Raw genomic sequence first — 24,810 nt, 5'->3', positions numbered from 1 at the left:
AAAAAAAAAAAAAAAAAAAAAAAAGTGTCACTACCTGAGGACACCATTCCTGAAGGCCCTGATGAGTTTTGCTTCCAGTCACCTGCCGGGGCAGCAGATAGGGCAGTGGTCAAGGAGGCAGATGGAATTTGAATCATGCTGTGCAGCTTCTTGGCTGTGTGACCCTGGACAGGCCTTAACTCTTGAGCCTCAGTTTTCTTGTCTGTAAAATGAGGATGACACAGAAACTACTCAGGTAGTTATTGAGGTCATCGTGTTAGACTACTCAGTATGGTGCCCAGCATGTAGTGACACTCCAGAAATGGGAGCCTTGATATGACACACGTGTAAATACCGAATAGTTTCTCTGATGTGAAAAACTAAAAGTGTAGATAAGATCCAGATTGTATAGCTGATCATATGAAATGGGAAGAAAAGGGCCAAAGGTGTAGGGGAAGTGGGGAGGGGTAGGGGAAAGGAAATAAGGGAACAGAAAAAATATGAGAAAAAGAAAAAATGAGAAAAAGAAAACAGTGGAAACAAAGTCTTTGTAAATAGGGAAGGGAGGAGGGGTGAAGGGAGGGCAGAGGTAAGGGAGAAAAATGAGAACCAAGACCTGTTGTGTAAAGGTACAAGATCCCAATGATCAATGTAACTGTACTGTATACCTAAAATGTAGCAATAAACTCAATTAAAAAGAAAAGAAAAGAAAAAAAGAAATAGGAGCTTTGGCCCAGAATTTCCCAAGCCTGTTTAGATGACGTGGCTAAGCAAACCTCTCTTCTTACCTTTAAAGAGTGTAAGACTGTGGCGAACCATTTACAGTCGTTAAAGCGCAGGTGTAGGTCTGTGGATGTTGTATGTGCTGTATCATTTCCACCTTTAGGAATGTTTTGAAGGGCAAGGTCCTTAACTGGCCGCTCTGGATCTAGCCTGCCCCTCCTGGAATGTGGCTGCTGTCCCCAAGGCCAGCGCAGGGGCGGAGGCGCAGGCGGTTATCAGCAACCTTGCTTCACCTGGCGCTCATTGGCCTGCTCTAAGTGTAAAGTCGGGACCTAGAGTTCCAAGATGATTGGTTTTGAGTTTTTTTACCAAGTTTGATAATTGCTTTGGTGGAGGCACCCCGCGGCCCTGCTTCGCACTCCTAGCACACTCCAACCAGTTCTGCTCTCCACACGGAGACTGAGAAACGAGGACTGGTCATGTGCTGGCGGCCCTGGCTGGGAGGCATAGAACCAGGAGTGGCGCCCAGGCTGTCTGCCTGTTGGTCTCTGTGCTGGGCTACTGTGGGAGTCAGGCGCTGTGGGGCTTCTCTGCCTTGGCCATCTTCCTTTTCAGAACGCTTGAGTCAGAGATTTCTGTTCAAACATAAGTTCCCGAGCTGAGTTCAAGTCTGGCCAGGGAAGAGAGCCCCGGCCCATTGCTGCACCATGCTGCTGAGGTGACTCCTTGTCATTGTGGTGGCCATGGTCTCTTTTGCTGTTTCCAATTGATCCTGCTCCAGAGGGAGAGGCTGGCACCCCGAGACACCTGGTTCTGGAGGCAGCCTGTGATAAGAAACTCTCTGGCCCTTGATGCATCCCTACAAGCTGTTTTGGCAGCCGTCTTCAGCCTGAGGCATTTATCTTTCAGGTGGTGGGATCAGTGTGAGTCTTCTCAGTTTCCTTTCTGTCCTCTCCACTCCCTGTCTCTGCCCAAGCCTGCTGCATCTGGGAGCTGGACTGGTGGAAGCGGAGGGTCCCTGGGGTCAGTTGTGGGAGGGATGCAGCGAGGGTTAGAAGGAGCCTACTGTCTCTGAATCTGAAGATGGAGGCTGACCTGTGCCTCTGTGTCCTCCCTCTCCTGGGAGAGGGTGTCTGCTTCTGTCATTACCACAACAGAGGATCCCAGCTAAAGCTACAGTGGCCATTTGGGCCAGCAATTACAGAGCCTGCAGGTTCTGCCGTGGGTCCAGCCAAGTGGCTTGGAGACATCCTTGTTGCTGAAGCCATACGTGCCACCTCTCTCCAGAGCTCCCCCTCATTGTTTTTTCCAGGTCTTAGTGCCCTGCAGAGGAAGCCTGTCCAGCAGTGTTCAGTCCACCTGTCAGTTCGAGTCCTACATTTTGATACCTGTGGAAGGACATTTTCAGACCTTAAATGGAAAGGTAATTTCTTGGATGGCTAGGTCAGTGTTGGGAGGTGGAGTGAGGGGAGAGAGAGCTTTGTTTCTTGGCCTTTCACCTCTGCTGAGTTAAATGACAGTGTTGACACACGCTCAGCAGCCCAGGGAGGGCTGGAGGAAGGAGGGGAATGATGCCTGGGCCCGGGTCACCTTGGAGGGCGGGGAGGGCTGGGCTCTGTCCTCAGCACCCTCCTCATTGAGGTGTGTGTCTTGAGTGTGCTTGCTCTTCTCAGCCCCTTAAACCCCCTTGGTTTCTCAACCAAAAATTGGACATCAGGGATGAATTTTCTTTTCAAACCATTTTGTTTTGAAATAATTTTGAATCAACACAAGGTTGCATAAAGTGCAGATAACTCTAATGTACCCTTTCTCCAGGCCGACTGTTTGCATTTTGCCACACTTGACTTATGTCTCTGACTCTCTACACCTATGGTTAATTTTTCTGAATCTTGTGAGAGTCAACTGCAGACATGTGCCCACCCAAAGAACAACCAGCTGTTCTCTTGCCTGACGGCCGTGTAGCAATATACTTGGAGGCCTGCACGTTGAGTGAATGTCCTCCAACTCAGTGTCCTCACTGTGCTAATTACAATATCCTTTATATGAAAAGAGAGAAATTTCTTCTTTTAAGACCCAGGATCAAATAATGCATTTGGCTGTTAACGTCTTTTTTACTTTCATTTGAAACAATTCCTCAGCATGTCTTTGTCACTCATGACACTGACATTTTTGTTGTGTTTTGCGAACTCTCCCTCAGTGTGGGTTTGTCTGATGTTTCCACATGATAGGATTACGGTCAGGCGTTCTTGGTAGGAATGGCGTGGCAAGGGTGTTTTATCTTTCTGAGTGTATCCTGTCAGGAGGCACATGATACCTGTTTGTCTCGCTGTTAATGGTAATTTGGAGCATATGTTTTGGTTTTTTTAAAAACTTTCTTTAATGGAAGTAGGTAGGTTCTGAGAGGGGGAAGTTCCACTCCCAGTCAGGGTTGGCTTCGTTGCCCAACCTAACATGGTCAGGGAAGCCAAGCCACACTGCCCTTCTCTCTGGGGCTGGGCTGCAGTGTAGCCTTGCACTTGGCTGCCCAGGCTTGTGGGCCCTGTGGCGGGGAGAGCAACGATGGAGTTACCAGGGAGCCTGCTCTGGGGTCAGCAGCCCCGTGGCTCACAAGGCATGATAACTGTTTTCCTGCAGGGGAGCTGCTCACCGTAGCTGCGCTCACCTGTTAGTTTAAAAGCCCTTGCAAAACCACGCTGGGTGAAGCAGCAGGGTCTGGTTAAGTACTGTCCTTGGGGGAGGGTGGCTGCCACCAGTAGCTGGAACAGTGACGACTTTCTCATTCCAGGATGTGTCTATACAAGGAAACAGGGTTAAATTAGGAGCTGGTTTTGCCTGTCTTCTCTCAGTGCCCATCCTCTTTGAAGAAACTTTCTACAATGAAAAAGAAGAAAGCTTCAGCATCCTGTGTATAGCTCATCCTTTGGAAAAGAGAGAGAGTTCAGGTATTTTGGGAGAAAACCCTTTTCTCCTGATTTGGAGAAATGTGTGTATGTTGAACTTCTCCTTGGTGTAGCTTCTTCCTTCTGTTAAAAAGTTAAAGGTCATGGAGAAGAGTTAAGAGCCCACTAGAAACCTGTGTAACTATTTGTTAGAATTCCCCAGGTCTTAATTGTACTTATCTCCAGCTCTTGGAGGCATGGATTGGTGCTGCTGTGTGTGGTCGTGCAGGTTGGGTGTTATGTAACTTCAGGAGTCACCGTTCACACAGACCCTGCTGTACCTGTGACAAACATGTGATGTGAACGTCACTCCTAAGGTGTGCAGAGGAGCAGCCCTGGCTTTATCTGTGGGGATCAACTTTATTCCTGACCCAGCCTGACCATTGTGTCTCTTTGAAATCTCACTATTTGTAAAGAATAATTCCTTTGTTGCCCCTGGAAATTGAAAAAACAACATGCCAAATGAACTCTGAAGCTCTTACTGTCAGGAAACAGAGGTTTTTCACCTGTGCCCCATGACTTGCGGAACTCCAGATATTACGGATTTTGTCCCAAGGAAAGGCCTTGAGCAGAGCATGCTCTTTGGATCCCAGACTGTGCTATAACTGAGGTGTTCTTGGGAAGTGTCTTGAAATAAAAGACCTTGCCTCCCTTAGACACGCCTTACCATCCTCCCTCACAAGATGGGGCCCTAGATCCTGTGGGAGCAGGGCAAAGGGTGCAGCATTTCCCCTCTCAGGAGAACGCGAAGGCTTCAGCCAAGACCCTCTGTCTCTTTTTTTAGAAGAGCCTTCAGCCCCCTCAGATCCTTTTACACTGAAAACCATAGAAGATGTGAGAGAATTTTTGGGAAGACACTCTGAGAAATTTGACAGGAACATCGCCGCTTTCCACCGAATGTTCCGAGAATGTGAAAGGAAGAGCCTCCGTCACCACATAGTCAGTACTGTGTCTTGCTGTGCCTGGTGTGCCGGTTCAGAGCCTTCAGCACCCCGTGTGTTCTCCGACTTTCCTAGCTGCTGTGTCCACCTTAGGAAGTTTTGTTTAAGTGTTTCTCTCTAAGTATAAAAGTAACGTAAGCCATTATAGAAAACTTGAATATCCTGGAGACATCTAAAAAATAAGCACCCTTGTTACTTATGTTAATCCCAAGGGGAATTTTTTCCTACTTTTTTTTTTGTTTTTTGGTACCAGGGATCCAACTCTGGCCCTTGTATTTGCGAGGCAGGTGGTAGAACCACTGAGCTAAATCCCCCACTTTTAATGATAATCACCTTAAAAAAAAGTTGAATCAAACATGAAAATGATTTGATAAAGGTTACATTACCTCCTAAAGCTTGTCGTCCAGGAAACACATTTGGTGGTGTGTTTTTCTTGCTCTGGATGGGTTGCGCATTCAGGTTTTTGTGTTTCTGGCCTCGGATTGTGAGAGTGACCTTGGTCTCCTCTGTGCCGCACAGGACTCGGTGAATGCCCTGTACACCAGATGCCTCCAGCAGCTTCTGAGGGATTCTCACCTGGTAAGCAGCAGGACGTCCAAAAGAAAGAATTGCAGTTTGTCGGCCTGTGAGTCCAGGCTCCTTTAACCATCTCCCTCTTATCCTCTAGAAAGTGCTTGCTAAGCAGGAGGCCCAGATGACCCTGATGAAGCAGGCAGTGGAGGTAAGGACAGAGAGGGTGACCGCAGCCCATGGTTCTCCTCATTGCTGGGCACATGGCCTGAAGAGAGATTCCTTTACTTCACAGATGTATGTCCATCACCATATTTATGATCTCATCTTTAAGTATGTGGGGACCATGGAGGCAAGTGAGGTAGGTTCACAGCCACCACCATCATCCAGGATGGAAACCTTATTCTGTGCTTTTTAAGAAATTTGACGCCTCATTAAAATCTGTTGTTAGGATGCTGCCTTTAACAAAATCACAAGAAGCCTTCAAGATCTCCAGCAGAAAGATATTGGGGTGAAACCTGAGTTCAGGTAAGAGTTATCGCGGCTGCAGCAGCTCAGTGTTCTCAGAGACATTGCCTCAGAGGTGCCATCTTCTCCTCAGAGCTGGCCTCTCTCAGTGCATCAGTGGCCACCGACTTGATGCAGTTACTACTGAGGAGCTTTGCAATTACTTTTGACCAGAGATAAAGAGCTGAAGTTGACTAGACTGCCTTGTAGCTGTCCCCTTCTGCAGCCAGCAGGGCAGCCAGATGGTTGGGAGCTGGTTGGGGACAGGGTTTTGTACCCCTGGTCTCCAGGTGGGGCCTGCAGAGTCGAAGCCTCTCTTCACCTGCCTGTCTGAGAGAACCCTGCCTTAGAAGCACCTCGGGCTGCAGAAATCTGCAGTGTTGATGTTAAGCCTCCAACCCTAGGGCTATTTTCCTCTTTTCTCTGGGGCTCAGGATTTTTATTTAGTTCCCAGTTTCTAATGCAGCTCTATCACCTGGCAGCCTGAATGGGATGTAAATCCATTCTGTTTTGCCGCTGGCTTGAGTCAATTTTCTTGTCTGTTTCTGTTTTTATTGCTTGCTGTTTGATGTAAGAAAAGTATAACCTGAGGTATATTATTAGAATGAGGAAGAAGGGTGCCTCCATCTTGATGTGAAGTCGTCACATTTCCCAATTATTTTACAGCTTCAACATCCCTCGTGCAAAGAGAGAGCTGGCTCAGCTGAACAAATGCACCTCGCCCCAGCAGAAGCTCCTCTGCTTGCGAAAAGTGGTACAGCTCATTACACAGTCTCCCAGCCAGAGAGGTTGGTGCCTGGGGAAGGGCCTGGCAAGGGCTAGACGCACACATCCGGACGAGGGTGCCTGCTCAGAAGTGGCCCTGTTTTGAGGGTCCTTCCGATGGGGCTGAGGTTCAGCATTGTGTTCCTGTGAGAGCACTTTGGGGAGAGCCGAGTCAGGCACGATGAGAAACCAGTGACGGTAGTGGTGGCCTCAAAAATGAGCCAAGCTGCTGAAAGGTGCAGGGAGCATTCACTGCTTGTTAGGCTGTTCCTTCTTTTATATTGTTATATGTTTGAAATTTCCAAATATAAAAAGGCCTCTCAGCACACTGGGTGGAGCACATGGAGTGGATATGGTGCACCCGCTGCAGCATCCAGGAAATTGTGGGCGGCTGAGTCTGTACCTACGAAGGCAAGGTCACAGGCTGGCTCTGCTCTGCAGAGATACTCGGGCAGTGGCAGCAGAGATGGGGGAAGAAGGCTGGGTGGCAAGGATAGGAGGGGTGTTCCCCCCTTGCTCTCTAGTACTATTTGAATTTCTGTTTGCATGTTTATTGTGGTGCCGGGAGTCACATGCAGGGCCTCGTCCATGCTAGGCAAGTGTTCTACCCCTGAGTCACCCCCTGACTCCTGTACTGTTGGAATTTTAAATCATGCATGGGATACTTAAAAGTACAAAATAAAAAAAAGTGAAAGTACACAGGGACATAAGACTACGTGAGCAAAAACCAAAAGTGACCTCAGGAAGAGAGGCTTGGGGCATGTCTCTTGTGTCTACTGTCACTGCCTCCCTGGGATCCTTAACCATTGAGAGGGTGGTACGACCTGGTCCACATGGAGCTACTGCCTTTTGCACATGTTCTGAAGAGCTGTGCATTCTTTTATCCCCTTGAGTCTGACATCTGTTCAGGAGATTGTAAGGGCACTTATGCAATTTTGTTTCTCAGTGACCTGCAATCTTGCTGGATCGTGGTTTTGTGGGTTGGATGGCAAAAGGGAATTTGTACACATATCCTTCCCTTAGAGCCTCATGATGGCTTTGCACGTGCGTTTTCCTCTTGCAGTGAACTTGGAGACCATGTGTACGGATGATCTTCTCTCAGTCCTGTTATATTTGCTGGTGAAAACGGAGATCCCTAATTGGTAATATTTTTTGTTCAAATCTTTTTAAAAGTGGCAGCACCATGTACTATACAGATTCAGTGCAACCCAGGAATAGCCACTTCTAACTGTTCAGCTGCTGAGCAGGAGCTTATCCTCTCCTCTTTCCTCCAGGGGCTCCTCCCATTTACAGATGTGGGGGAGACCAAGGCTCAGGGAGTTTATGTTTCTTGTTCTGGACCATGCGGTGAGGCTGTGGCTGAACAGGAAGCTGACTTCAGTTCTTTCTTCCCAAAGGAACCCGTAGTTCACTTTTCGATAATCAGCTTTCTAAAAGCTAGCCTATTCAGGGAGCAACAGGGAGTTTTACTTGTCCTACTTGCACACACTGTGCAGAGAGATTGGGGAGGGAGGTGGTTGCAGTCCCTTACCTGACTTACTGTAGGTATTTGATCAGTCACCCACACCAATAGCATCACCTTTTGCAGAAATGTTAACTAATAATTCAGCGATAAAACTCTTCTCTTCTTTGTGGTAGGATGGCAAATTTGAGTTACATCAAAAACTTCAGATTTAGCAGCTCAACAAAAGATGAACTGGGATACTGCCTGACCTCAATTGAGGCTGCGATCGAATATATTCGGCAAGGAAGCCTTTCCATTAAACCACCCGTAAGATCACACTCCTTCCCTGCTCTTCGTGCGCACTGTGGCTCCTCTGACATTGCTCTGGGTTGGTCGTGGAGGGGGAATTCTTACAGTGTATCCAAAGAATAGGGTCTCACGTTTGAGGGTTGTGATGCTTAATGGCCACCCAGGAAACTAAACATTAAGACCTTCATTGCTTGTGAAAGTTGAGGGGTTATCATTGCGATTCACGCTGTGAATGTCCTGCTTCATTAACCCCTGTCATCTTCAGAAGCACATGCATGGAAAAGGAAGCCAGAAACGGTGAATTTGGGATTCTTGACAATGAGAGGCAAGAAATGATTATTACTGTGTGCAGTTTTAGGGCCTGCAGTCTTAATGACAAGTGGCCTTATCATTGTTTCCTTGGCTGATCGGTGAACTTCGGCTAAAGGAGATGCTTGTATTTCTTGGGCCACATTTGCACTGCTGGCTTAGTCACTCTCCCCATCACGGGGACGAAGTACCTGATACCTGCAGGTGCTGACAAAGGAGAGGCTGATTTTGGCTCACATTGCTAGTCTGTGGTTGGCTGGCTCTGAGGCCGGAAGGCACGGTGGAAGGGTCTGGGCTGAGCAGAGCTGCTCACCTCTTGGCATCCAGGACAGAGAAAGAAGCGCGGAACTAGGGAAAGAGATTCACGCCCCAGTGACCGGCCCTTTCCAGCCAGCTGCCAGACAGCAATCAGCTAATGCCCCCCTAATCTGATCACCTTCTGGAAGCCCAGCCTGTGTGTACATGAGGCCCTTGGGGGGCATCTAGATAGAAACCCCAACACTGGTGTATTCTGCTACATGCCTACCACTGAAAATTAACAGTCCTGAGAGAGCCCTCCAAGGTGAGGTCAATAAAGAGAAGAGATTTCTGCATTAAAAACCAAGAATGGTGAGAATTGAATGTCATGTGACACAGATTCTCCACGGATGTTAATGTCAAGTTAAAACACCTGGGAAGCCCATTCGCCTGACCAGTCAGGTGCCCTCAGGGTATAGCAGTTCCACTGAATCCACTCCTCACTATCATGTTGGAGCATTTTCCAGACTTTTCCCTATCCATGCATGTTACCTAATTGTGTACTGTTTTCCCCCTCAGAGAAGAACTTTATTTTTTTCTGATCTGATCAGAAGTCTGATATTTGCTTATAGATAATATTTGCAATACATAACAGTACAGTGAAGACATAAAAAAATTTCATAAACTTAGCAGCCAGGGGTGACTTATTCACATTTTACGCCTTTTCTCTGTGCAGATATAATTGTATTTTGCTCACTTATTTGTGTGTAATCTGATGGTGTTATGGTTAGCAATGAAGAGTTAGTGTCTGCCCTTGTCTGGGGTGTGATAGGATCCCCCACTCGGTGCTGGTGAGATGAGGGACCGTCCCTCTCATCTCAGGTGTGGCTGGCTGCGGCTCCGTGTTTAGGGGGAAATCACTAACATTGTAGAATGCATATGTGCAGAATCAGAATTGCTGTTCATTCCCATAGTTGTACGGCTTCTTCCTGCATTGGTTCCGTGAGGGTCCAGGAGCATGTGCTGTTCTCATTGTGCTGGAGTGGTTTCCCATGATCACTTTGCCTTGTGGTTCTTTCTTCTTTCTCTCCTGGCTCTTCCATCATGCAGGGGAATCAGTCCGATGCTCTGTGATGGGGCTTGGACCATCCCTTTTCTTCTGGAGGGAGGTGTCCTGTCCCTGTGCTGCCCCACAATGTGGCCATCCTGCCTCTTCCTGTCTGTGGCACTTAGGAAAGTCCATACCTGAAGGCCATGGCCAGGTCAGAAGGAGGTAGCTGACTTGAGAAAACCAGGGAGCTTCTCTTACCTGCTTTTATTCCAGAAAATGTAGCAAGTGGTCCATCTTATGTTGGTGGTAGTTTGAATCCTGCCCTTTTATTTGACCTTTGGCAAGTAAGCTTGTCACTCTTAAGACTGTCCATTTTCCCATTTACACTGCGGACAGTGCTGCATGTTTTACCCATTGATAGATCGTTGGAAGAATCAGACATGCTAGCAAAGGGTAACTTTTGAAGCATCAAGGTATTCTGGTGCCCTTGCTGGCTCCCCTGATACCCCTGCTTCTGGGTTCCCCTGTGTATTTTGAAAGGTTATCCCCAAAGATGGGCAAGGGAGGGTCACAGCTCGGAGCACCTGTCTTATCTGGGGTGTCTGCCCCGATCCTCCTTCCTGGATGCCGGGTGTTGATTCTGGTGGATGTTGGGGCCATGAGTGCATCATCCTCCTGGCCTGTCTGGGGCCTGTCCCCTGGGTGTTGAGAGAGTCATCCCTGAGAGCTGCTCTCCACCCATCCTGAGCCTGGCCTGCTGTTGACAGAGCAGGTACTGTGACCTCCTTGTCTTTAGTGACACCATCGTTGGGATCCTGTCTGTACCAGTTGTCTCTGCCGTTGCTGCCGACTGGCTTCTTTTAGGTAATGAAGTGCTATTCAGGGAATGTGTGAAGTCAGTGCCATAAGGCTTCTGAAAAGTAGTAAGGATGAAATATTAGTAAATTAAATAAGATTTTACTTTCAGCTCTTCATGTAATAGGGTTCCTCAGAAATTCTCTCTCAAAAGTATGACCATACTTGAGATGACAGAAGCAGTCTTTTTTTTTTGAGAGAAGATCTTGCTTGCTATGTTTCTATATAGCCCAGGCTGGCCTTGAATTCACAATCTTCCTGTCTCAGCTTCCTGAGGGCTGTGATTATGGCACATACTACTATTCCCAGCCTGACCACACATATTCTTTAAGTATGTTCATAAATGAAGACTTTAGTTTTCTTTTTATTCTTTTTTTTGGTACCAGGGATTGAACTCAAGACCTTGCGCTTGCGAGGCAGGTGCAGTGCCACTGAGCTAAATCCCCAGCTCTTGTCTTAAACTATGTAGTCCAGGCTGGCCTCAACCTCATGATCCTCCTGTCTCAGACTCCCACGTTCTGAGGTTTCAAGTTTGCACTGTCGCCCCCAGCTCCTGCTCCAGGTTTGCATACTTCCGGTCTTTTCACTGTCCTGAGTTTCTAATAAATAGTATTTACCCATTTCCCAAATAAGTCTCTGTTGATGTACTGTCCCTTCTGACTGCTCACTCCCCTCTGAAGATTCAGTCCTGGAGGGCTTACTTTCTTCATCACCACCTTCAGACAGCTACCCTGCGTTGAGGAAGAAGTCCCGGATTGACCTGAGCAAAAAGCCTTTGATGTTTCTCCGGCCCTAAGCTGCTCAGCTATAAGTCACTGTGGAAAGCAGATTGTGTGAGCTTTATATAGCATCTAGCAGCTGGGGGCTGAAGTGGCTCATTCAGAGGCGCTGGTGTTTGTCTGTTAAGTTAACCCTGTTCGAGGATCCTATTTAACAAAGGAACCCAGAAAGTCTGTCCCCTGATGTGCTGTTGGCTCCATCTTCGGCCAACTCAGAGCTTACAGGACTGTAAAGAGAGCACCTCACCCCACTGTTTTGTGAGGGTTTGGAAGGCTATTTCTATAGAACCTGGCTGAGGAAAGATTTTCCCTTTACCTCCCACCAAGACCCCTTTTCAGGAAGTCAGTTCGTCATGAGACAGTTTAGTTGCAGATGTTCAAGTGACCACTGAATTAGCCTGCTAGAAATGATTTCATAAAGGAGAGACACATTTCTAGATTTTTGTATCCATGTAAACATTACCTGCAATATGAAGACCTGGATGTGTTACTTGGGGCAGGTCCTGGAAACCTCAAAAGTGATCGGAGATGAGAGGACCTGTCTGTGTCAGGAATTCTTCCCTAGGGTCTTCCCGGACTTTGGCCCCAGGAGTGTGGCATCTTTTTTTATAAGTATGCTCCTAAAGCAGGACCCCTCCTTCTGTTGGCTGCCACTGGGAAATAGTAGAGACCAACCTGTCTGATTGCTTTCTGTCTGTACTGCCGGTTAATGTGATGGGATGGGGAAGAGGGCAAGGGGCCAGGACCATCCAGCCTTCCATCTGCAGGATGATGGGGTGTGTGTGTGTGACATTCCACATGCAGGGATGGCACATTCCACACCGCATAGCCACTGCCTCTAGTCCCAACAGCCGTAGTGAGTCTCCACTTCAAGTTGAGCCTGCTCTCTGCCTCGGTGAGCAGACCCAGGTGTGGGAGAAGTGGGCCTGACCTGTTCTGTGATGAATGGCAGGGATCACAGCTGGGTCGCCACGTGGCAGGGTATGTGTGATAAGACTGGTTGTTTGCTTTTTCTTGCAGGAGTCGGAGGGTTTTGATGACAGACTGTTTCTTAAACAGAGGATGAGCTTACTGTCTCAGATGACCTCAACTCCTATTGACTGCCTCTTTAAGGTAAGATAGTGGGATGCCCTTGTAGGCACAGATGCCTAAGTCTTCCATCTCTGTCATGGTCAGCTCAGCAGTGCCTCCTCTGGTAGCTGCTGTGGAGTCACTACCTCTGCTGGGCTGTGGGAGCTGCTGTTGTGTGCGGGTGTGCGTGCGTGCGTGCATGCGTGCAGTTAGGTAGGTCAGTTGGTCGGTTGGTCGGTCGGTCATTCGGTCGTTCCCGGGCCGGGTGCAGTGTCTGATTCCCTGGTAGTTTGATTGTGGGCACATGAGGCAGCTCCCTGCTCAGATACTTACTGACTGACCTTGGGAGGCTGGGGCGGTACCCACAGGGAGTCATGGAGGGCTGGGGGAGGCTGGCCTTCTGGGGAGCCTGCTGATGCTCCCAGAGAGTTCGTCCATCAGTCACAGGGGCTAAGCCCCTGGTTTGTGTATCAGTGGGGCCTCTTGCTCATTGTACCTGTTCTCTTTCCCCTAAGCTGAGGCTGAATTTGAATATAAGAGAAATTCTATCAAGGAATTAAAAACCATACTAAGGTTCAGAGATATATTGTGTGCCCCCCTTCCTGTTGCTTTGGGATTTTTAAAATTATTATTATTATTTTGTTTTGTTTTTTGAGACAGGGTCTCACTATGTAGTGAGACTGACCTGGAACTCACTATGTAGCTCAGGCTGATCTCCAACTCACAGCGATCCTCCTGCCTCAGCCTCCCAAGTGCTGGGATTACAGGCGTGTGCCACCATGCCTGTCCTCATTTACTATTTTTTTTAATGATGGAAAATTTCTGACATTTATAGAAATAAAGGGAGTAGTATAAAAAGCAAGCTGCCGTGTAACCATCACCCAGTCTTATTTAATCTCCACCGCTTCCCAGTCTCCCCATCCGCCCAGATAATCTTGAAGGAAATCTCAGAGAGCAAATCAAGGCTTTCAAAATACTCACACCTCCAGGAACAAATGATTCTTTAACACTGATAGACTTTGGGATCTTGCTTTTTAGCACATTGCCTCAGGTAACCAGAAGGAAGTGGAAAGACTTCTGAGCCACGAAGACAACGACAATGATGCTGTCCAAAAGATGTGTCACCCGCTATGCTTCTGTGATGACTGTGAGAAACTGGTCTCTGGGTAAGAGGGAGCTGTGTGTGCCAGGGGTAGGAGACGTGGGTCCTGGGTGAAACTTTCCACTTATTTTCCATGCACTGATGAGAAGGGTCATATTCTCACTGCACCTCAGCTGCCTCTGCTGCCACGTGTGACATTTGCTTCTTGGGAGAACCATGTGGGGTAGAGGTTGTAAAAATATCTGCACAACACTGGACTGGTGTAGGTGCTACCTCAGCCTCAGCTTTAAAGGTGGCTTAAGAATAGGGCAATGTCAATTTTTCCAAGTAACATTTTTGTTTTCAACAGGCTATTGGGGGGCCAGGGATGTAGCTCAGTGGCGCATGCCTGCCTGGTAAGCGCAAGGTCCTAAGTTTGATCCCCGGTACTGGGAAAACATACAAAAAACACAACAGGTTATTTTGCCAGGTGCTAAGACCTAAAGGGCGGGAGGGGGAGGAACACTGGAGCTACAGGCCTCAGTTCCTCTCCCTGCAGGAGTCTGAGCAGGAGCTGCATGGTCCCTGGCCAGTGCCCAAGACACATCCTGCAGTTTCAAGACGCCGGCTTGTCAACCTGGCTGGAAAGAGGCTTCACCATGCTGTTTCAGCCATGTGCTTTTCTGTGTCTTCTCTGTCCTAGGAGGCTGAATGATCCGTCTGTTGTCACTCCATTCTCCAGAGATGACAGGGGGCATACGCCTCTTCATGTGGCTGCTCTCTGTGGTACGTGGCCCTGGCCTGGCTCCTGTGGCAAAGGGGCATTACCGAGCGAGGTGTCCTGGTGCAGCCTGGCTGATGGGGTGGTGCAGAGCATGCCTGGTGGGGAGAGTCGTGAGTGTCCCGCGGGGCTGGATAGCTGTCCTGTGACCTTTGTGACCGTTGTGCTGCCTCTTGGGCCAGAAGAGCTTGTCTGTGTGATTCTTGCCTGGTAGACACTGCCTGACACTGCGCTGGGGCTGGGGCCGAATGGTCTCAGAATTATCAGTTTAGGGTTCTTCTGAGTTTGACTTTAAAAAATAATTTTGGGCGCTATGCACCTGTAATGCCAGTTACTCACGGGGCTCAGGTGGGAAGATCCTGAGTTCAAGGCCAACCTAGGCAATATAATGAGGTGCCATCTCCCACTCCTCTCATAAGTGTGGGTTGGTTTTTGTTTTTTTTTTGGTAAAGACTGGTCTCACTATTTCAGACAGGCTTTGAATACACTCTGTAGCCCAGACTGGCCCCAACTCATGGTGCTCCTCCTGCCTCAGCCTTGTGAGTGCCGGGGTTATAGGCACGTGCCATCATGTCTGGCTTAAAAATGTTTTTACAGTGTACAGTGAAGGCAGAATATCCAAACTCCTTCTGTGTCACTGGCCATACTCTAATCTCCTAGAGATAAATTTAATTTCTGAGTATCTGGAATTCCTGCATGCTTTTGTGTATGTATGCATGAAATCTACATATGTTGAAAGGCTCATATTGCTCGACTGCATTGCTTTTCACTCGGCAATGTATCAGAGCATTTCTCCTTGTTCGCATTTTAATAGCTGCATAGTATTCCACCCGGTAAGCTGATAAACTATGGCGTGTTCCATGGCTGTGGAAGGCTCTTCTCCATTACTTTCGACTGCCCCGAGGTGGGCTTGGGTTGGGTCTGACCCTTAAGTGTTTTCTGAGTCTGCAGAGCCCGATTTGACGTTTGTTCTGGCTCTTCTCCCCAGCAGAAAACAGACATCCCGGGATGTCTGCTGCCAGGACGTAAGAGGGAGGTAAGAGACACCGTGGCTTCACAGATGTGGGAAGTTCCTCTCCTTTCTCCTCCACTCTGCAGGGCAGGCATCCCTCATCGACCTCCTGGTTTCCAAGGGTGCTGTGGTGAATGCCATGGACTATCACGGCTCCACTCCGCTCCACCTGGCGTGTCAGAGGGGCTACCAGAGTGTGACGGTGAGCGGGGACTTCAGGAGCTCGGGAGCTCGCACTGCGCTGGCTGCAGTGTCCAGAACTGTGCCTCCTCTGGTCATGTGGGCGGTGCAGTGGGAGTGGGAGCCCAAGGCGCCTGCCTGGGTCCGCTGAACAGATCCGCAGGTTGAGATGTGAAACTTATGATCATCTGAGAAAAGAGAGGGTGGGACTCAGATGTTTCCCTTTAATCTCCAAACTTTCTGACGGGAAGGTTGAAAGCAGTGGCATAGTTTTAATAGTAGCACAGGTCGAGTATCCCTGATCCTAAATGCTTGGGAGGGTGTTGGGTTTATGTTTATTTTAGGCTTTGGAATATTGGCACGTATATGATGAGATAGTTTGGGAATGGAACCCAAGTACAAACACAAAGTTCATTTGTGTTTTTTTAAAAAAAATTATTCACGTTGGTATATGTTCATAGTGCATGATACTTTACATTTGTTTTGGGGAATTGGTACATATATAACATATCTTGATTATTTTGACCTACCTTTCCCCTCTTCTCCTCCTCCCTCATTTGTGTTTGCTTGCTTGCTCATAGTCCTGGGGATTGAACCCAAGGCTTTCACACCGCGCTGTTTCACCAGCCCTTTTTAATTTTTTAATTTTGAGATAGGATCTCCCTAAGTTACTAGGATATCCAGCTGGGCTCAGACTTGTGATCCTCCTCCCTTGGCCTCTCAGAGTACTGGGACTACAGGCGTTTACCGCCACTCCAGACTTCATTTAGGTTTCGTGCATACCTTGTACACATACAGTATTGAAGTGCATCTGTGTTTTGACTTCCATCTACCACATGTGGTCAGGCATGGGGTTTTCCACTTGGTGGTGGTGTGCTGGCACTCAGAAAGTTGCAGATTTGGGGAATTGGGGCTGTAGCTTAGTGGTAGAGCACTCGCCTAGCATGCACAAGACCTGAGTTCCATCACCCCAGCACTGCCCCCCGCCCCGAAAGTTTAAATTGTGAAGCATCTTGGATTTGACAGTTTGGATTAGGAATGCTCAATCCATATAAATAAGTATGATTCAAGATAGGAACAATGACCTTGCCCATGAGACAGTTGCAAAGACACATTTCCTATTTCCTGCCACCCTGCTAGGCTCACCTGCTGTCTTCTCTCTGCCAGCTGCTGCTGCTGCACTACAAAGCCAGCCCCGAGGCACAGGACAACAACGGCAACACCCCACTGCACCTGGCCTGCACCTATGGGCACGAAGATGTAAGTGGCACCTGCCATTCCGGGAGCGGCTGTTTTCACTCTTCATTACTCCTAGACAAATGTGAACTTCTAGCTAGTTTAATGTTGAGTGTTGTGTTGATAATTATTGGAACATGGGATGAGTAATATTTTTAATTTTAAAAATTTAATGTATTACAGATGTTTTATTGAAGTAACAGAAACTAAAATTTAATTGCCCATTATCTTATCCTGAAATTAAATCATTTTCACTCATTTCCAGGACCATCTGGCTCTTTGTGCATACTGAAATTTTCCATTTTATAAGTAACATCTAGGAATTTTATAATTTCCATTTCTGCTTTCTATTTTACTATGCTTGTGTTATTTTTTGCTATCTACTCCCCCCTATACAAAAATAGACATATGCATGTGTAAAGTTGAGTCTGAGTTTGGGGTTAATGTACAAAAATGAAATCATATCCTGTACATTTTTTTTTGGTACCAGGGATCAAACTTGGGCCCTTGCACTTGCAAGGCAGGTGGTGAAACTGTTGAGTGAAATTCCGGGCCCACCCTGTACATTTTTATGCAACATGCTTTCCCACCTTAACATCATGTCAGCAAAATCCCCTGGGTCGATCAGCATAGATCTCAATAGCTTTTGGTAACACAGCGATCCACGTGTACTCTGTCAAGGGACTTGAGGACTGCATAGGTTCACCGATTGTAGGGACACACACAATATAGTTTCATGACTCACAGCTGTGTTTATTACAGCGAAAGGATATAGCAAGATCCTCAAAGAGAAAAGACACAGGAATGAAGTCTGGAGGAAGTCAGCAGAGCTTCAGACAGTCCTCTCTCTGGAATCACACAAGATATGTTTTATTCCTGCAGCAGTGACTGACAGCACACAACAAGTGTCATCTTCCAGGGAAACTTGTTAGGGACTGGTGTCATTGGTCATCTGAGTGTCCTTTGGCCCAGAATTCCACACTCTTGGGGGAAAGCATAAGTTCAGCATAAATCACATTGTTGTACAACACAGAGCAGGCCATGTGAACTGCCTTATCAACTCAGGGACTATGGATCACTCCCTACATCCAGGGCCTGAGGGACATTGCAGACCTTTAAAGGTAAGCAGCCTCAGGCCTCTGGGGGCCTCACAGTTTCTGTCAGCTATTTCTTTTCTTTAGGTACCAGGGATCGAACTCTGGACCTTGCATTTGCGAGGCAGGTGGCAAGCTATTTCTTACTGATTGTGTTGTGTTCTTTTGAAAACAGCATGGTGTCTTGCTTGGGTAACACGGATCCCAGAGCTGTACTGTCTGCGTCTGTACTTCGGCTTGGTGCGTGGGGCCTCAATTGAAGCAGGATGTGGACTGAGGCCATGGGGCCACAGATGTTGCCTGAGGCTTAGCATGTTACTACAAAGTGCCACCTTCCCATTTCCTTGCAGTGTGTGAAGGCTTTGGTCTACTATGATGTGCAGTCCTGCAGACTAGATATCGGCAACGAGAAAGGAGATACACCCCTTCACATAGCTGCGCGCTGGGGTTACCAAGGCATCATAGAGACACTGCTGCAGAACGGGGCACCCACTGAGATCCAGAACAGGCTGAAAGAGACAGCGCTCAAGTGTGCATTAAACTCAAAGGTAGTTCTTTTTGTCTCTGCGCAGCAGATGAGTGTAAAAAATCAGTGTCCATAGCTTGGCATTGCCGGATGAATGTGCATTAGTGTCTGGACTTATTATTAGTGGTGGAACTTGGCCTGCACCCTCTCTGCTACATTTGGAACAGCATTGTTAATAGGTTTTACTTATTTAGATTATTTTCAGTGTTACGAGTGGTTTTTCTCAGTGTTGTGCGAAGAGCTGCTCCTGGCTGAGTTGGCTTGGCCTCTGAGCGCTGTGGACTTCTTCTAGTGGTGGACTGGGTGACAGTGGGGCCCAGGATAAGAGGAGCAGACACAGGGGCTGGGGGAATGGAAGCAATATGTGTCCTAGTTCTGTTTGCCATCACTGCAGCTTCTAGAAGCTAGCTTTCTTGCTTGCTTTTTTTCTTTCTTTATTTTTGGCTTTGGAGACAGGGTCTCACTGTGCAGTTCAGGCTGGCCTTGAACTCACTATGTAGCCCAGGCTGGTCTCAAACTTGTAGTGGTTCTTCTGCCTCAACCTCCCAAGTGCTGGGATTACAGGCGTGCGCCACCATGTCCAGCTACAAGCTTTATTTTCATATGGCCAATGCTGAACCTCACTAGGTAGAGTTTCTTTCATCATTGATGTGTAACAAGCTTGCACACCTTTTCCCGGTAGTGATTTCTGAAAGTATGATTTTTGGCACCCTGTGTGGAAGTGCCCACTGTTCATGAGTGGTTAGGGAAGAAGGCAGCTCATGGGGACCGATTCCTTATGTCCAGTACTCAGCACCACTCTGGTGGAAGGGGTACTCTAGGAGAAGCAAGTTGGTGGTTTGCCAGGGGAAGCAAGGGTCACTGTGAGATGAGCCCTCTGTGGGCCCAGAACAGCAGTGATTCTCAGCTCAAGTAAGTCTCCATTTTAGAACAAGGTTCTGATTGTCCCCTTCACACAGGTCCAACTTTCTGCCTTTTGATGTTTTATTGGCTCTCTGATTATTTCCAATTCAGGGAGTTCTTTTGTCTTATTCACATCTTATTCTGAGAGCAGCACAGTTTCATCCATTTTTAAACCACTTTATTGAGGTTGACTTAGACAAAGCTGTGCATATGACACAGACAACTGGATGGATTTGGAGCTAAGTACACACCCGTGAAGCTGTCACCACAGTCTGTGCTGTGAACTTTGCCGTCAGCAGCGAGCCCCTGCCCGTCTTATCCTTGCTGTTTTCTTGTGTGTGCTAAGAACCCTTATGATTAGGTGTACAGCTGCCCTGGTTTGGAAGGGTTGCAAGGGGTTGCATCCCTGCTCCTGGCTCCAGGGGTCCTGGCTGTGCTGCCCTGAACACCCACAAGGTCCCAGGCTGCAGCAGTTGAGAGGACTGAGCTTGTGCGTTCCTGGGCCAGCAATGAGATGTCGCAGCAGGAGAGCTGCTGTTCTTGGTCACTACCAGAGGCCCGACAGCAGGGAGAGCTGCAGAGAGAGCAGGCTGCCTTCTTGGCCTGACTGTGGGCTGTTCCTGCTTGAGCCTTGTGAGTACCAGTAGGAAAGTCCCACTCAGTGCTGTGGAGAGCAGGCTGGGGCCAGACAGCTTTGAGACCCTGCCTAGGAAGCTCTGCCTCGCTGCTGGAGGAGTGCAGTACAAGGGCAGAAAGCCCGACTCTGTCTGGTGTGATACTGAATGCGTTCCCTCTGCACCAGGCCTCGGTTTGCCGTCTGTCCAAGGGCGGCTGGGCTGCAGGACCTGATTCTTGCTACACTGACATTCCATGGGGCAGGCGGGCAGAGGAACTGCGGGTGATGACTGTTAGTTACAGTGCATCTCATTCACTGCTTCTCATGTCCGCATGTCCTCCTAGATCCTGTCCATACTGGAAGCCCATCGTCTGTCCTTTCAAAGGCCAAAGCCTTCTGAGGTGAGTCAGCCGGGCTGCGCTAGCTGGTGAGATGGGAGCTCCAGGCCTCTCCATGGTCCTCACATGTCTTGTGTGCCCGTGTCCCTGCTCTTGCCTGGGTGCACCTCCTGCAGGTCCCTGCACTGTCCCCTCAACACTCTGAGGATTCTATCAGCCGCGGTTCCTCCACCTCCAGCTTCTCCTCCGTGTTGGCGAGCTCTAAACAAGAGGACCCCAAGAAGGACTACAGAGAGGTGAGCCTTCCTATGGGAGGAGGGTGAAGAGGTCTTGGTGGCTGTGGTGTTAGGGTGGCCAGTTAAAGTGCCGTAGCCTGAGCTGGGTGTGGTGGTGCCTGTAATCCTGGCATTCTGGTAAGTTAAATCACAAGTTTTGAGTCCATCTTGGGCAACTTAGTGACTTAGTGAGATTCTGTCAAAAAAACTGTGTGTGGGGGGCACTGAGGTTGTATCTTGGTGCAGAGGCCCTGGGTTCAGTCCCTAGTACTGCAGAAACAAAAAGCCATAACCTGACATGAGTTGCTGTTCAGGCTGCTTGCCCATTACCGGAAGAGCCACTTTTGCAGAGGCCACAGCAGCACCTTTGCATTGGGCCCAACTGTTCTTCACGTTGCTCTTTACTTCTGGGCCCTTTGAGACTCCTCCCTCAGCAGCTTGATGAACTTTGTGTATGAGAGAAGGAGAAAAAGACAGAGGCAAAGAAAATGTATTTGAAGAAAAATACAAGCAAAGCTGCCTGCCAGTCCACTGATTTCAGACCTTTTGCAAAGTACATACTCTGTTCTCCATCCTAAACTCATATTAGCACTCTGCTAATAATCTGATACAGGTCATCCCTGTCTTCTTAGAGAATTTAGGTAAGAAGTTACTCAGATCTAGTGTCCTTAAGACCCAAGCTGTGACCTGTTCTTGGAGACCCAACAATGCAATGCAACCACAAAGAAAGCCAGGAGGTCTGGTCCACAGGCTAACAGAGAACTTAGGTCTTTCTGGTGAGGAGTTATCCACCCTTCTGGTCACCTTGGCTAGTAGTTCTTTTTTTTTTCTCTTGGTACCAGGGATCGAATTTAGGACCTTGCACTTGCCAGGCAGGTGCTGTGCTGCTGAGCTAAATCCCTGGCCCTTCTGTAGTTCTGAATCCTAGGGTGCCTGGCTTCTTAGAAAGCAGTGTACTCCAAGGTATCATCATCTCTCCTTTTACACACTAGCAATTAAGAGCTATGATAGTTTTCTTTTGTCTTGTTTCTTTTTTTCTGGTACTGGGGATTGAACTTGGGACCTTGCACTTGCGAAGCAAGTGGCAGAACCACTGAGCTAAATCCCCAGCCCAGTCTTGTTTCTTTTTTGAGACAGGTGTCACTATGAAGTCCAGGCTGGCCTCAAACTTGAGAGCTGGGACTACAGGTGTATGTTACCATGCACAGCTAAGTTATGTTTTATGTACTTACAATGGCAATGGATTTTTCCCAGAATTCTCTTAGGGAGCAGTTTTAGGGATGTGTTTGAAAGGTGTTAAGCCATTAAACACATGCACACCCATGTTTATAGTGACACAGTTTGTAATAGTTCAGTCTTGGCAAATACCCACTGGTGACTGGATAAAGAAGGTGTGTGTGTGTGTGTGTGTGTGTGTGTGTGCGCGCGCACGCGTGTGTGTGTGTTTATGATGTGTTTTTTAAATAAAATGGAGTACTACTCAGCCATAAGGAATGATAAAACTAGAGACATTTATAGCTGAATGGATACACGTTGAGGCTACACTCTTAAAAGAAATAATTAGGACACACATGTAAATACCAAATAGTTTCTCTGGTGTAAGAAACAAAGTATAAATGAGAATTAAAATGTGTAATAGATAATGTGGAACAGGAAGAAAAAGTCCAAAGGGTATGGGGAAGGGTAGGAAGGATAGGAGAAAGGATAGGAAGGAAAGGAAAATAATATGAGAAAAGGAAAAAAATGGAAATAAAGTCTTTGTAAATAGGGAGGGGTGGAGTGGGGTTGAAGGGAGGGCAAGGGAGTGGGGAAAAAAATAAGAGCCAAGATACATCGTGTAAAGGTACAAGATCCCAGTGATGAATGTAACTGTACTGTATACCTAAAATGTGCCAATAAACTTAATGAATTAAAAAAAAAAACACATCAGGAGACAAAGGCTACTTACTAAGTTCTCAGAATGTTTATATTATTTCTTGTTATTGTATTATTAAAATCACTTTGATGACACTTGTTTTCCTTTTATTAAGGTAGAAAAACTCTTAAGAGCAGTTGCCGATGGAGACCTGGAGATGGTGAGCGTTTAGATGAGTATTTTAAGCTAGCGCTCGATCTGAAACAGCTACACTTGTGTTCCTGTCTGCAGACTCAGGTTCTGGGTTCTTTGCTCATTCTGCATTGGATGAGGCGGTGCATGTAGTAGGCATTTGGTGGCAGCAGTGTTGTATTTTCCAAACGAATATGGAGGCACAGAATGAAAACATTCCTGCTCTAGGGATGGAGAGATGTGGGCAAGACCAGACCATGCCCAGCAGCCTAGAGAGTGCAGAGTCTCAGGGAGAGGAGGAGGTGGTAGAGACCAAGGCCAAGCCCTGAGCCCTGAGTGGAGCTGCAGTTGTAGGTGGTTCTGACTTGGGGCAGACGTTGAGGTCTGAGGCTTGGGGCTCTTGAGAGTCACAGCAGGGGTCTGACTGCTCTGGACTGGCAGCTGAAGATGACATTGTGACTTTCAGGAAGGCATCTGTCCTACCATCACTGCCATGCGACAGGTTCCATTTGATGAACTTGGTGGAAAGCAGAGATAGCTTTTGGGAGATTCCTAAGGGCAGTTTCCCCTGGCTTCCCTTTGGCTTCCTGCAAGGAACAGGACATGTGTGTTTCACTGGGGAGCAAGCCGAGGGCCTCTACACTAACCTACATCCCCAGACTTTTATGTTTTATTTTGAGGCAGGGTCTCACTAAGTCACTTAAGTTGCCCAGGCTGGGGTGGAACTTGTGGTCCTCCTGCTTCAGCCTCAAAAACATCTAGGATCACAGGTGTGCCCCACAGTGGCCAGCCTGTGTGTACCACTTTCTTCTTTTGGTTCCTGGGATCAAACTCAGGACCTTGCACTGGTGAGGCAGGCAGTGGTACCATTAAGCTAAATCCCCAGCCCAAAGTCTGCCACTTTTAATGGAGTAGTAAAATTAGGTGCTTACCCATTTAGAAGCTCTGTGTGTAGCAGGAAACTGCATGAGATTCCCAGACAGACCACTCTGACACATATAGAAGGAGCGAATCGGCTTTAATGCTGGCGGTTCAGCGAGTGACTCCTGTCAGCCTTGAGAGCCCCGAATAGAAGTTTGTTCTTTGTATGCCTCTTTTTATATTTACGAGGCTTGATTTCATTGGCATTTCCCTAGGGATATAGCAAGCAGGATTTACACAAAGCAGAGCAACAGGTATATGCGTTGGGGGCAGAGTTCTGACAGGACTTTTTGAGTCTTGTTATGCTCCTTTGGTGACAAATTACAGAAGTTTTCATGGTCACTCAGTGCCTTCCTCAAATAGCATAGTTACCCAGTTAACCCATAGTTGCCTAACAACACAGTTAATTCATTGTTGCCCAATTCCATACAGAGGGATGGTTTCCTCTCTTAAGAGTAAATCATTTTCCACTGTTCTTACTGCTTCTAGGATGCAGAATCTGAACATAGTTATTGGTCTTCACCCAGAGGCCCCTGTGGATCTATGAAAGTGACACACAATCTCTGGGGGGACACAACTGTCAGCACCTGGCTAAGGCTGAGACCAGCCCCAGGAGCACCAGCGTTCTTTGTGGAAACAGGAGGGTGCCGGGGTGTGAGCTGGACACAGCCTAAATGGAGAAGTACTGGTGACTGTCCCATGTCCAGGGGTGTGTGCTCAGCACTGTGGCAGATGATGGACGGGGGCAGCTGCCAGTGCCCTGAGTCGTTCTCAGGCTGACCTTATTTTTGATTGCTGTCCACCCCCATACACAGGTCACCTGCCCATTCCCCTCCTCTGTCCAAGAGGAACTGCCCACGGTCTGTGTCACCTAGGCCGGTAGATGCCTTCATAGGTGTGTGTCCCCTTGGGGAGCATTCATTATCAGGGATGTGGAAGGGACTCGGAGTGCTGAAGGTTGGAGTCAGTAGGGGTGCTCCTGAAACTGTCCTTCCTTGCAGGAATGTGCTGGTTTAGAGCACTTGGAACCAGGCCTAAAAGGCATTTATATGCTTTATCCTCTGATATCCGACATCCTAGAAACCAGTCTTTACTGGAACATAAATTTGCCCCAGTTGGGGTTGTTTTCAGGGCTCCCCTGTGGGCTAAAGTGCGATGGCGTCAGAACACTGGTGTGCAGTCCAGGCGCCTGCAGCGGCTCTCACTGCCCAGCTGGTTGTGTGCTCTGGGAAGGGCTGGTGGCCACTTAGTACGTATGGTCTGGCAGGTAAGGAGGAAAGGCTCTGGAGCTGCCTCTGGTGTGGGATGCATACCGCTGGGGAATGAATGTGAGGGGACACACTCAGCCAGTGCCAGGACAGGCCGGAAAGCCTTCCTGAGG

The 24,810-nt window shown here is 48.0% G+C and overlaps 1 protein-coding gene across 1 annotated transcript in view; it reads left to right on the top strand.

Moving 5' to 3' along the window:
* Ankrd27 (ankyrin repeat domain 27) overlaps window positions 1–24,810 on the top strand; it is a 51,933-nt gene that overhangs the window by 15,097 nt on the left and 12,026 nt on the right. Inside the window, 19 exon segments of the mRNA XM_019210131.2 lie at window positions 2,015–2,125; window positions 3,488–3,644; window positions 4,426–4,580; window positions 5,102–5,161; window positions 5,250–5,303; window positions 5,388–5,453; window positions 5,544–5,620; window positions 6,266–6,387; window positions 7,428–7,506; window positions 8,003–8,135; window positions 12,369–12,461; window positions 13,458–13,585; window positions 14,204–14,286; window positions 15,380–15,495; window positions 16,641–16,733; window positions 18,154–18,351; window positions 20,193–20,249; window positions 20,363–20,482; window positions 22,492–22,536. Coding sequence (XP_019065676.2) covers window positions 2,015–2,125; window positions 3,488–3,644; window positions 4,426–4,580; window positions 5,102–5,161; window positions 5,250–5,303; window positions 5,388–5,453; window positions 5,544–5,620; window positions 6,266–6,387; window positions 7,428–7,506; window positions 8,003–8,135; window positions 12,369–12,461; window positions 13,458–13,585; window positions 14,204–14,286; window positions 15,380–15,495; window positions 16,641–16,733; window positions 18,154–18,351; window positions 20,193–20,249; window positions 20,363–20,482; window positions 22,492–22,536 — 1,947 coding nt within the window.

Source organism: Fukomys damarensis, unplaced genomic scaffold, assembly GCF_012274545.1.
Source record: "Fukomys damarensis isolate Sample0158 unplaced genomic scaffold, DMR_v1.0_HiC HiC_scaffold_19, whole genome shotgun sequence".
Lineage (NCBI taxonomy): Eukaryota > Metazoa > Chordata > Mammalia > Rodentia > Bathyergidae > Fukomys > Fukomys damarensis.
Note: the sequence above shows the minus strand (reverse complement) of the source record. Positions and strands in the feature narration are given on the sequence as shown.